This window comes from Euprymna scolopes, unplaced genomic scaffold (genome assembly GCF_053919585.1).
Source record: "Euprymna scolopes isolate OS-2025 unplaced genomic scaffold, ASM5391958v1 sca35, whole genome shotgun sequence".
Lineage (NCBI taxonomy): Eukaryota > Metazoa > Mollusca > Cephalopoda > Sepiida > Sepiolidae > Euprymna > Euprymna scolopes.
Window position 1 is genome coordinate 68,062 of NW_027633380.1, and position 13,173 is coordinate 81,234.

The 13,173-nt window shown below is 34.3% G+C and overlaps 1 protein-coding gene across 2 annotated transcripts in view; it reads right to left on the reverse strand.

Annotated features, from left to right (window-relative positions):
• Positions 1 to 10,431, reverse strand: part of LOC145274318 (zonadhesin-like) — a 75,336-nt gene extending 64,905 nt beyond the window's left edge. The window contains exon 1 of one of the 2 annotated variants that reach the window (XM_080127400.1): positions 10,331 to 10,431. In XM_080127400.1, the coding sequence (XP_079983526.1) occupies positions 10,331 to 10,367 (37 nt within the window). In that variant the 5' untranslated portion in view covers positions 10,368 to 10,431. The remainder of the gene's footprint in view (positions 1 to 10,330) is intronic. The other variant, XM_080127399.1, reaches the window with a different exon arrangement.
• Positions 10,432 to 13,173: the final 2,742 nt, after the last annotated feature.

Genomic DNA, 13,173 nt, shown 5'->3' on the forward strand with positions numbered 1-13,173 from the left:
GACGTTTCCATTTATGCTGAGCATCCACAAAATGCCAACATCATTATATTACATATGAAAGAGTCCACTGTGGAATTTTCACAGGTCCCGCTAGTCTAAATTAATGTTTAAAAATAGATAATTAATTTTTGGATACTATATATATATATATATATATATATATATATATATATATATATATATATATATATATACGAGAGTCGTTCGAAAAGGAAAGTAAACTTGTATGTCTGTCTGTCTGAGAAACGGTATCTACAAAACTCCTCTCTCAAATTTTAGTCTACCGACTTGAAACTAGATATATATATATAAGAGATTTGAACTTGTGGAATAAATTTAATTTTTGTTTTTCTTCAGTAAAGAAATATCTGCGAAGGGGTCGAAATTGAAAAACAAGTGGAACTTGGTCGATTAAAATGTTTATCTAAGCACGCGTAAATATACATTTCTAGGTAAAACAACGTTATTTTTTTTTTAGTATTTATGTTGGGTAAAGGAACTTGGAGATCGTGCACACACAAAGCAGAGAACAAAGAAAATACCATGTCGGACTTTGACAGACATATTGACCTCTGATAATACAAAGAAAATACCGTGTCGAACTGGTACATATCTGTACCAGTTCGACACGGTATTTTCTTTGTATTATCTTTTTTTATTGACCTCTGAGAGAACAACGAATAAAATTTGCAAATAAAAGCAAGAGGTGCGACAAAGAGAAAAGAGAGAAAGAGAGATGGAATGAGACACACGATCGTTATTTCGTCAACCCAACCCCACCTTCTATCACCCTTGCTTGATACGTCCGACGACCATTGACATGTATATTGCCAAGGTCGCTGGAAAAATGGTAGGATCCTTCCACCGCTCCAGAAGATATCTCACTGCTGATGCAATTCTCTATTTATATAAAAGCCAAGTACGTCCAAGGATGGAGTACTGTTGCCACATCTGGGCAGGAGCTGCTAAAAACACTCTATCCTGCCTTGACAGAGTACAAAATAGACTTCGTGACTTAGTTGGGGATGGTTTTTTATCTTCCCTGCAATCTCTCTCCCACAGGAGAGACGTGGGGAGCCTGTCTTTGTTCTATCGTTACTTCCATGGCAGGTGCTCGTCTGAGAAAAACACTCGTCTAGCTGTAACCACTGTCAATAATTTGCCCCGCTCTTTATCTGTGCCAAAACCAAAACGTAGATTCCATGAACAAAGCTTCTTTCTTAGAAGTGCACGCCTGTGTGTTCCGTATGCCTGTTTCCCACCTTGGGTGTCTTCAAGTCCAACATAAACAAATTCCTGATGAACCGCCCCCTTAAGTAAGACGCTATATCAAATCTCAACATTAACGTACTTTACACGCAATAACTCTTATCCCCGAGTTCCTTCCGGGCCTTGATAAGCGGTGACCACCTTGTAAAAAAAAACCAACATTGACAGGTAAAATAATAAGAAAAACACTTTTTAAGAAACAATTACTGCGTTTGATTGTCAAATAACTGGAACAAGCTAGCGCGTATGTATTTATTTAGCAGCTCGCATACACATCGTTACAGAGAGAACAAACAATACAACATACAACATAAAGCTTAGCTCATAACGTAACAACTAATACTCGGGAATTTCATGTTTTGGTTTCGCTCCTAGCTGGTGGCATCCAAGCCTTTACTTCTGAAATCACTACTAAATACTGGCTACAATATATTAATCAATAAAGTATTGACTCCATAATATTAAGTAGGAAATCTGCACAAATTTAAATAAATATTTAAATATTATACGACCGGGCAACGCCGAGCGGCCTGCTAGTACATACATATAAAAAAGTAACCTTGTATGTGTCTGTGTGTGCAGAACTGTCTCTATAAAAGTACTCTGTCAATTTTTGGTTTACAGACTTGAATTTTTTATTCGATTTAGGTTTAAGCCACTTAATCTAACTATTTAGAGGTCAAAACTTAAAAATTGGAACTTAACAGGTGTAAGTCGACTTGAAGTGTATTTTTACGCATGAGCATATATACATTTATACAGTAAACTGCATTAATTTTTAAAGTTTTGATATCTAGTTTTCCTTAGCTCATATGGTAGTGAATACTGCTGGAGATGTAGATGTTTTGGTTCGAGTCTAGCTGAATGCACCTAATTCTTATATACCTTATATGCTATATGCTAGCTTATTATAACTTTGTATGTATAGAGATATATGATAATTTGCACTTAGCGTTAAAGCAATATTCTCCCGTGAAAAGAATTGGGTACTTTCGGTTACAGATATCTTAAGCGTGTAAATAAATAGATACTTTCGGTTAAAATATGATATAATTTCATTCACTTCAAGTAACAGATTGATAGCTTAGTTGATGGTACCTCGATGCGTACACTCACATTTCATGGCGACTGGATACAGTTCTATAGACTTCATTTTCTTTAATGACATGTGAATTCCAATCTAATATATTTCTATATAATTTCACTCTTTTAATATCTTCCATCGATGTAATATATATATATATATATATATATATATATATATATATATATATATATATATATATATATATATATATACTAGCAAAAGTACCCGTCGTTGTCTGGGTTCAAAAACAGCCTACAGAAAATGTACTCTGATTTATGAAAGTATGATAGGTTATGAAAAGGAAGGGTTGTAAAGAGATAGCTTCGAATTTGGGGGTATCAAAACCAAAGCAAAATATGATGAAAGTAAAAATAAAATAGATAAACCCCATAATTTATTATACCATATCTGTTCACACTGAAACACTTATCTCAATATTCTGTGGATCTATATTAAAAAACCTTGTTAAACTTTGTGACATATTTCCATTCTATGGAGGTCAGGCGCGAACGAACACCCCATAATTTTATTATACCATATTTCTTCAAACTGAAGCATAATTATCAAAGTATACTCACGCAGATAGATCTGAAAAGTCTTTATCAAAGTTTGTGCCTATTTCCATACTATGGAGGCCAGGCGCGAACGCAGACCCCACAATTTTATTATACCATCCCTATTTATGTTCAAACATACTTATCAAAGTATTAGTTTGTGCATCTACATCAAAAACACTTGTAAACGTTTTTTCTTAATATTTAATTTTTGTTATTTCCATACTTTGTGGATCAGGCGCGTATGCACACCCAACAATTTTAATGAATCATCATTATGCCAGATCAACATACCCATTCCTGTGTCTCGATACATCTATCATTATATGTGATCAGTTTTCTATAATAGTCAACCATATAGGAGCCTATTCGTGACCAGAAACACACACAGACGTTCAGCTTTATATATATATATATATATATATATATATATATATATATATACATATATATATATATATGTGTGTGTGTGTGTGTGTGTGTGTGTGTGCGTGTGTGTGTATGTTGTTTTGAAAAAAGAAAAACCGAATAAATTCATGAAATGATCAACGTTTCGTACCTATTGCAGAGGACATCTTCAGGATATTAAAAGGAAAAATGCAAAAAAAAAAAAAAGAAAACGATGAATGGCCTGAAGATGTTTGCAAATACCAAGAAAGAATTGGAGACACTAATAAACACAACCAGAATCTTCAGAATTCGGCATGGAAAAGTGTGCGCTGCTGATCATGACACGGAGAAGTTTGGAAGCAACGGAAAGTATGATACTACCCAAACCAACGGCGATGAAGGCACTAGTTGAACGTGATAGTTACAAATATTTGGGTGTTCTGGAAGCAGACACCGTCAAAACAATAGAAATGAAAGAAAATTAGAAAGAAATACATCAGAAGAACTAGAAAACTAGAAACGAAACTATATAGTAGAAATCTAATTAATTAAAGGTATAAATACATGGGCAGTGTCACTTGTAAGATACTCTGGACCAATTGCGATTAGACCCAACCACATAAAAGCAAAGATCGGCAAGACAAAGACAAATGTAGATAAAGAGACGAAACAATAAACCACATAATAAGCGCATGCATCAAACTAGCCCCAAAAGAATATAAAAATAGACACAATCACGTGGAGAAGGCAGTACACTGGCAATTATCTCTACAATTGAATCCTAGGACTTTCAGATAAATAGGACAAGCAAAAATCGGCAGTAGTACTTGAAAATGGGGCATGGATATACACACAGATAAACCCATCCAAGCAAGAAGACCGGATATCATACTAGTTAATAAAAAAGAAAAGACTTGTCGGATTGCTGTCCCAGCAGACCACAGAGTGAAAATCAAGGAGACGGAGAAGTGGAGCAGATACAGTGAACTGGCCAGAGAGCTCAGAGGAATATGGAAAATGAAAAAAAAAGTCAGGATAACACCAGTAAGAGTAGGAGCGTTAGGAACAATACCGAAAAAACTTTGAAAAGAGAATGGGAGAAATTGGAATCAGAGGGATCGCTGATAAAATACAATGGATAACAATAATGAAAACTGCTGAAATATTTAGGAAAATTCTTGAATGTGGAGAGTACACATTAACATGCAGAAAATGTTACAGATGTAAAACTCAAAGGAGTATCAGGTGGATCATGAAAACTGAAACTTTTTTCTTCATGTGTCACCAAAAACTGACACCACACCAAAGGGAGAAGGATCAAGGAGGATTGAAAAACGGAACAAAGAAAATACTAGCCAAACCTCCACTGGACCAGTGTAAAGAGGACTGGGACCTTTGGGAGGCTTTTATCTACCCAAATTCCAGTGTAGATCAGTGGTCGCCGTCAACGAGAAATCAATGGTAAGCGGCAGCTACGATAATGCAAATACATCTACAATGGTTGCCGAAAAAGGAGGAGAGTAAAAATATCATTATTAATCATCATAATATTAATAGTAATAATATTGATAATAATATTAATAATAATATTAAAAATAATAGTAATGATATTAATAAAAACTTCTTTTTTAATGGGAGAAATTGGAATCAGAGAAATGACTGGAAAGATACAACGAATAACAATAATGAAAACAACTGAAATATTAAGGAAAGCCCTTGAATGCGGAAACTAATGCACATGAGCTACATGCGCGGATCAGACGAACTGCTGCAGAAACAGAAGATGAAGAAGTGTTTCGTGGAAGCAAGAACATTGAATATACATATCTATAAGTTTTCTATACCCTCTCCCATCCCCTCTCCCATCCCCTCCCCACTGCCCAATCACCGCCACCCGACCAAAAGAATGATGCCAAATAGCCGAGAAGGGTTAAGCTGGACGGAAAGACTGAAGAGAAAACACTGACCTGACTTCCGCTGGACAAGTGCGAAGAGAATTGGGACCTTGGGGAGGCTTATTTCCACTCAAATTCCAGTGGAGACCAATGGCCGCTTCTAGCGAGAAATCGATAGGAAGCGACTGTTGCGATAATGCAAATTCATTAAATTCAGTAAATTTTATCAGAAGAGGTCGAGAGCACTGGAAAACTGGGGAGACTTGTTGTCACTCAGCTTCCAGAGTAGACCACAGGCTGTTTTCAAGGATATATCCTTTATGGCCTGTGTAAAAGCTCCTTGTGAACCAATAACAATGATATTAACAATAATAATAATAATAATAATAATAATAATAATAATAATAATAATAATAACAACAACAGCAACAACAAAGACACTACGGTGCGGGGCAATCATTTCACTGAGAACTCTGCAAACGACTGCATTTCGAACATGCAGCAAAAAGCACTAAATCATTTGGAAACAGATAAATTCATCCGAGCGAGGACGATGAACTTTATAATAATTAACCTGCAGAAAGGAAATTGCTTATTTGTAGATTTTGCCGTCCCAGCAGCCTACAGGGTGAATATCAAAGGGACAGAAAACTGAAGCAAATACGGGAAACTTGCCAAAGATCTGAGAAGAATGTGGAACAGGAAGAAAATCAACATGATAGAAATATATATACAGTGGGCGGAATTACTGAGAACAACAAAAATCTAAAGGAAAACACTTGAGTGCGGAAACCCACATAGACAACAAACGCATACTAACTACATGTAAAGTACAACAGCAGTAAAATAAAAATTAAAAAAAAAGCATAACTAAAGACCACATGAAACGAAGGGAACTAAAACTGCATAAAATCTTATTAAATACCCCCCGCAAAAATTGTCATCATTCTCATGAAGTGTCAAAGAGGATGGAAGAACCTAAGTGGGAGAGCACTAAACAGACCTTCACTAAATATGCGCTAAGAATACTGGGTACTTGAGGACGGTTATTGCTACGTAAATTGTAGTGAAGACCAATGGGATATGCCAGCGAGAAATAAATGGTAAGCTGCTGTTGCGATAATGCAAAACCCTTTGTAAAAGTTATCGAGAAAGATGAAGTGTATAAAAAGCTGATGGGATTTGTTGTAAGCCAAGCTCCAGGAATCATCCATATTTATTATCTGTGAGTAATCTCTGGTGATGACGTGTGTGAAAACTGATGGTAAGTACAAATAATAATAATAATAATAATAATAATAATAATAATAATAATAATAATAATAAAAATAATAATAAAAATAATAATAATCATAATATTAATAATCATAATCATAGTCATAATAATAATAATCATAATAATAATAATAATAATAATAATAATAATAATAATAATATAACCATAATAATCATAATAATAATAATCAGCATAATAATAATAATAGTAATAATAATAATAATAGTCATAATAATAATAATAATAATAATAATAATAATAATAATAATAATAATAAGCATAATAATAATAAAACAGCTGAAATATTAATATTAATTAACTGGAATACGGAGAATAATACACGAGCCACATGTGCGGGCCAGACGAGCGTTACATAGCGTTAGAAACAATACCGAACAAAAAGTGACACATTATGGAAAGGACTGGGACCTTAGGACGGTTTATTGTCACCCAAATTCCAGTGAAGAGACAAAACACGAAACTTTACATGGAACCAAGAACATTAAAGCTGCAAATCTATAAGTTCTCCATCCCCATCCTATTACCAATCATCCTCCCCAAGAATGATGCAAAATAGTCGAGAATGCTGATGATGGCTCGTGTGACTACTCCTAGTGAGTAAATAAAAATAATGGAATCATGCAAACACCTCGTAAGTAGTTGTGAGAAGTTAGCTCAAAACGAATACAAGACATGGCATAACAATATTGTGAGAAACGTCCATTTGGATATATGCAAGAAAATAGGCTTAGAAATTATAAATTTTCCTAATGTCTGTCTATCTGTTGGTGTGTGTTTGTATGACGCGGTTTATCTCAGCCTGCAGGCAATCAACGCAGATGTTTTAGGGATAATTATATTCATGTTTGGTGTACGGAAATGCAAAAAAAAAAAAAATGCAAAAAATGCAAAAAATGCAAAAAAATAACGATTTACTAAACAACGTTTTATTTACTGGATATTTTTCCGGTATTCACCGGAAGTTATTACCCCCCCCTTAGTAAATTCGATTTACTCTGTGTGTGTGACGCGGTTTATCTCAGCCTACCGGCAACCAACCCAGGCAAGTAAGGTACTCAAATGAAGCTTATGACCCAGCAGATGTTTTACTGATATTTATATCCATGTTTGGCGTATGGAAATGCAAAAAAAAAAAAAAAAAAAATGCAAAAAAATAATGATTTACTAAACAACGTTTTATTTACTGGATATTTTTCCGGTACAAGGATTCCAGCTGGGCAAACTTGGGTTCTTGCGCAGTGAAAAATGGTACAACCATGTTCCAGAAGGGGTGATGTAGAGTGATAATGTGAAATTATTGTGTGATATGACTATCCAATGTGATGATGTGATTCAAGCAAGGAGACCAGACTTAAACCTTATTGGGGAAAAAAAAGAACACGAGAAAAAAAAGAACACGAGGCAATAAACATATATATATATATATATATATATATATATATATATATATATATATATATATATTAGTGTCAGCTGATGTGAATGAGGAGGAAAAAGAAAAGAAGCTCGAAAAGTGCAAAGACTTGAAAAGGGGAGATAAAAAGATTGTGGAAATTGAAGAAGATAGAAGTTGTACCCATTGTGATGCGAGCCCTGGGGAGTGTAACTAAAAAATTTGACAAGTGGATTGAGAAAACTGGGATCCATTGCAATGTTGGATTGCGTAAAAAACAAAAACTTGTTGGCAACCGCCAGAATTTTGCGAAAACTGTTGAACAATTGAGAAAACAAGATGCTGATAGCATATGTCTATTTGTTCTGATTCGCCTTTCAGTATAAGATCGGCAATAGCAACTGACAGACACAAATGTGAATAATAATAATAATAATAATAATAATAATAATAATAATAATAATAATAATAATAATAATAATAATAATAATAACTAGCGAGATCTGTGGAAATTCCACAGGGGACTGATTCATATGTAATATATTGATGTTGGCATTCTGTAGATGTCCAGTGTAAATGGAGACGCTCTGATATTATTGTAGTCTGTTTTTATATGAGTGGCAGGATATCCTTGTAAGAGAAAGCGTCTTAATTGGATTATTTGGACTACTGTTCTCATCTTAGGTATCATTTTCACAACATTTCGGCTGATGTAACCTCCGACCTTCAAGTGTAGTTTGTCGAGCTCGGGAATCTACACAGAATTGCAATTTAATCTATGTATTAAATATAAATTTATTTAATGTATGGGGGTAGCATGCTCTTGTTCCATCAGCCATGACTGAGTAGAAGTCCTAAGTAATTTGCAATTCCAGGTATCACTCGCACTGAGGATTTAACCCTCAACCTGCAGAAGAATTTATCTAAGCTAGTACGAACGCCCTGCAAAGCCCGGTCGTAAAGTACGTTTAAATATGACATTTAAATTCTTGCAAATTTCGTATATATTATTATAGAGTTCATGTTTTATCTATTTTTATATCGTATAAAGTTGCGATTTCTATAATAAAAAAATATATTCATATGACTTTGCTTGAATTGGAATCGAAATAAAAACTTATATATATATATATATATATATATATATATATATATCTTGAGTTCCTTCAGCGATAATCGAAACCGAAACCAAAACTTATGAAGAATTCTTAGTAAAATTATTTATGACAAGAAATGGAAGTCCATAACAATTAAACGACCCGGATGTAAGCGTCACACAGAAAATAACTCACACGCTATCGTATTTATATATAGATAATAATAATAATAATAATAATAATAATAATAATAATAATAATAATAATAATAATAAAAGAAGAAGAAGAAGAAGAACAACAACAACAACAACAAACATTTAAAATAAGTGGTTGGACGCCCGGAGTGGCCCCGTTGAACAACATGCTTAAACATAATATTTCAATTCATACAGATTGCGTATATATTATTATAGAATCAAGCTTCTATTGATTATTATATATTACGAGGAATAATTTGCCCGGTGGACTAATTCGTAAAATAATATAATAATGATAATGTCGTTTATCAAATTTCGTCTGTGTTTGTTTAAAATATTACGTCAGCCGATATTTTGTGTTGGCGATGAATGCCCTTGAAAAGTCACTTCTGATTAATGTTTAGTTTGAAAATATGAAACGGAAGAAAAAATTTGCGGCAATTTTAAATGGTCCTCTTCTTTTATCGTAAATTGACCTCATTAATAAGAAAAATAAATAATATGGTGAGGTACACCGTGACTTGAATACGGGATCATTCTATCTGTAGTCGAATGATCTACCATTAAGCTACATATCCAGATGGTAATAAATGTGTGTTGCTTCAAGAAGAAATGATTTGCTGAGATTTTATTATCTACCTTGGCCGATGTCGCATAAAATATTCCCTTGTAAAAATTATTTGTTAATCTATTAGAGAAAAGCTATTTTTAAGATCGTTTTTTTTTCCTTTCTGATTTTCGATACTTATAGAATGAATTTCTGTACAAAAACATATCTAAGAACACTGCCAGACATATAAATTATCTTTGTGTGAAATTTGCAAAAGATGTGCTCAGCCGTTTCGGAGCCTATGAGGAATGAACTCCCCCCCCCACACACACACGCACAAAATTTGACTTTTATATAATAGTAGAGTTAGGAATAGAGATATTCAGCTCCTGGTGTTTGCGAAATTCAACGAAGAAAACTCCGCAGATATAATTGATATTAAATTAAATTGATCAAATCTCGAACCAAAAAATCGAATGAATAAATATATCAGATAGATTTTAATTTTTATACATGAATAATTCGAGAACTTTTCAATCCAATACTTTGAACATTTGCGATAAATTACAGAGAATAAAATAAAGAAATGAATCGTTCTTACCACCAAGGGTCCACATGACAATAGACTTTGGCTTCATGGTTGATAGATCATAACCCGCCAGAAATTCCCTATTTATACAAGTTATTCCACAAGTGTTCGCCACGTTTATTGATAATTATTAGAAATCAAATTAGAGGTGGTGCCCAATTTCACATATCTTTATTTTCATAATCGAATATCGATCTACACAAAGGTAAGATTGGATTTGGAATTATCCTAAGTGGTCAGCAGGTGTTTTCGATTTACAGTCTCGGTTCATTCACAGTTATCTTTGTACTAGCTGACGTACCCGTACCGGGATTGTTTCCTAATGAGGAAACAAGTAAGCATCATTAGTATGGATTCAGTAGTCCTAAATATTTATATGACAGCAAAAACAGGTTGCTCACACATAAACTTTCCGAAGTTAAGTCAAAATTATATGATTTATATCACAATTAAGCCTTAATTATGACATTTAAAAAAAATGCCTGTATTTTTCACATTACTTAAAATGGAGCAATTTTATATTTTTTCTTAAGCTTATCTTAGTTTCATCCCAGGTAAACATTTTTTCAGGTGAGGGCTATATAATATACCCATTCATATATGTATTTACTATGCACCAACGTCGCTAATGTGAATGATCTTGGTGTGTATGAAAAATTCTCGCATTAAAAAATCCTTCTAACCCGAGGACGTGTGCATTAAATTTGATGACCGAATTCTTTGTATTTTGGGAAGATCAAACTGAATAAAGACGTAGGGGAAATGGTTATGTCTAGCCGCACTGATGAGTTGTGATACAACGAAACAGTACTGTATGTGGATGACAATTAAAGCCCCCCGCCTCTTTGGGTTGAGCACTTTGTAAATATATTTTCATCCGACGCGTATTTAAGCTATTAAACTAAGCCAACTATTAATTTGTTTGTAAACAAACTGATGGTTAGAGCACTGTTGCGACGGGCGGGTGTGGATTTAATACACACCCGAGGAGAAATATTTATGGCACTGATTCGTAGTCCGATGGTGAGGGCTGCCGACTGTCAATGCGACGGTTGTAGGTTCGATCCACGACTAGGGAAAAGTGTATGTCTGGCCGCACTGATGAGTTGTGATACATCGAAACAGTACAGTATGTGGATGACAATATATATATATATATATATATATATATATATATATATATATGATGATTGCAACGTCTTGCCAGACGAGTGCCACTCCCTCAGACACTTGAAGTACATGAGTCCAACTGCCTGAGGAAGTATCTATACAAAGATGATGTTACAGTCTTAGCTTTGTATGACAGCTAAATCTCTCTCTCGGTTCAAAATGTTGAGATCCAGCAACAAGCAAGAGCAAGATAGCCAGCAACAAATTAAACTGCAGACCAGCTTAATGTGGGTATTGGTCTCCCGCGTTATGTTTTTTTTTTTAATCAGAGATTTGCTTCTCCTAGAATGGGTTGCCTTCACCACGGCTTACAGGAGCCCTCTCCACCCCAACACACACACATACATACACACAAACACACACGGTGCTAGTTAGCCGTTGACCCCCAAAAAGGGTTCATTCACCCTTTGGAAGGTCTTGTTTTGAATCCTTCAGAGAGACTAGCCACCTTTCTCACCAAACAAGTCTGGTGGGGGAACCAGTTTAGTCGCCGGTGACTCGACCATGAGGCAGGTAGTACTGGGTTACATGGTACCAGTAGCATATAACATGACCTGACATACATACATACATACATACATACATACATACATACATACATACATACACTAGCTGGCAGCCCGGCGTTGCCCGGTCGTGCAATACATTTAAATATGATATCTTAATTTATGCAGATTTCATGTGTGTCCTCTATTGAATATTTTATATTACGAGATAATATTTAACCCGGTGGACTAAATACATAAACAGTAAAAAAAATATATATTTATGATAATGTCGTTCATCAAATTCCGTCTGTCTTTGTTTACGTCAGCTGACATTTGGGCTTGACGATTAATGCCATCGAAACGTCATTTCTGAGTTTTAAAATATGCAAACGAAAGAAATGATTTTCAGCGATTTTAAATAGTATCTCTTTTTTCATCGTAAATTGAACTCATTAATAAGAAAAAAAATTAAATTATGATGGCGAGGGACACCCAGGATTGAACAAGGGGTCATTCGATATCGAGTCGAATGCTCTACCACTGAGCTATTTTTTTTTCAGGTTATGATAAATGTGTTAGTCTAAAAAGAAAATGTTTTCTGAGATTTCATTATCTCCCTTGCCGGTGTAACGTAAAATATTCCCCTGTAAATTATTGTTTTGTCCATAAGAGAGAAAAGCCATTTTTAAGATCAGATTTTTCCGACTTACGATACTTATCGGATGAATTTCTGTAGAAAACTTCTAAGAACATTGCCAGACATATAAATTAGCTTTGTGTAAAATTTGCAAAAGATAGGCTCAGCAGTTTCGGAACCTATGAGAAAGGAACTCACGCACGTACACAAAGTGACTTTAAAATACTAGTATATATATATATATATATATATATAAACGTTTTACTTGTTTTACATAAGTATTAATATGCCGCTACACATTTATGATCATGTTTCGATCAGCCAGTTCCAAGTAACTACAGACCTCTTCAGGCGATATTGCTTAGTTCGACGGACTACACTTTTATCGCCTGAAGAAGTTTCAAGTTACTTGTAACTGGCTAACCGAAACATGCTCATGAATATGTAGCGACATGTTAATACTTACGGTATTGAACATGTTTGTATTAATATCGTTAAAACTTCATTGGTTGCTTTATGTCTGGAAAATATTAACCTGGGATTATATATATATATATATT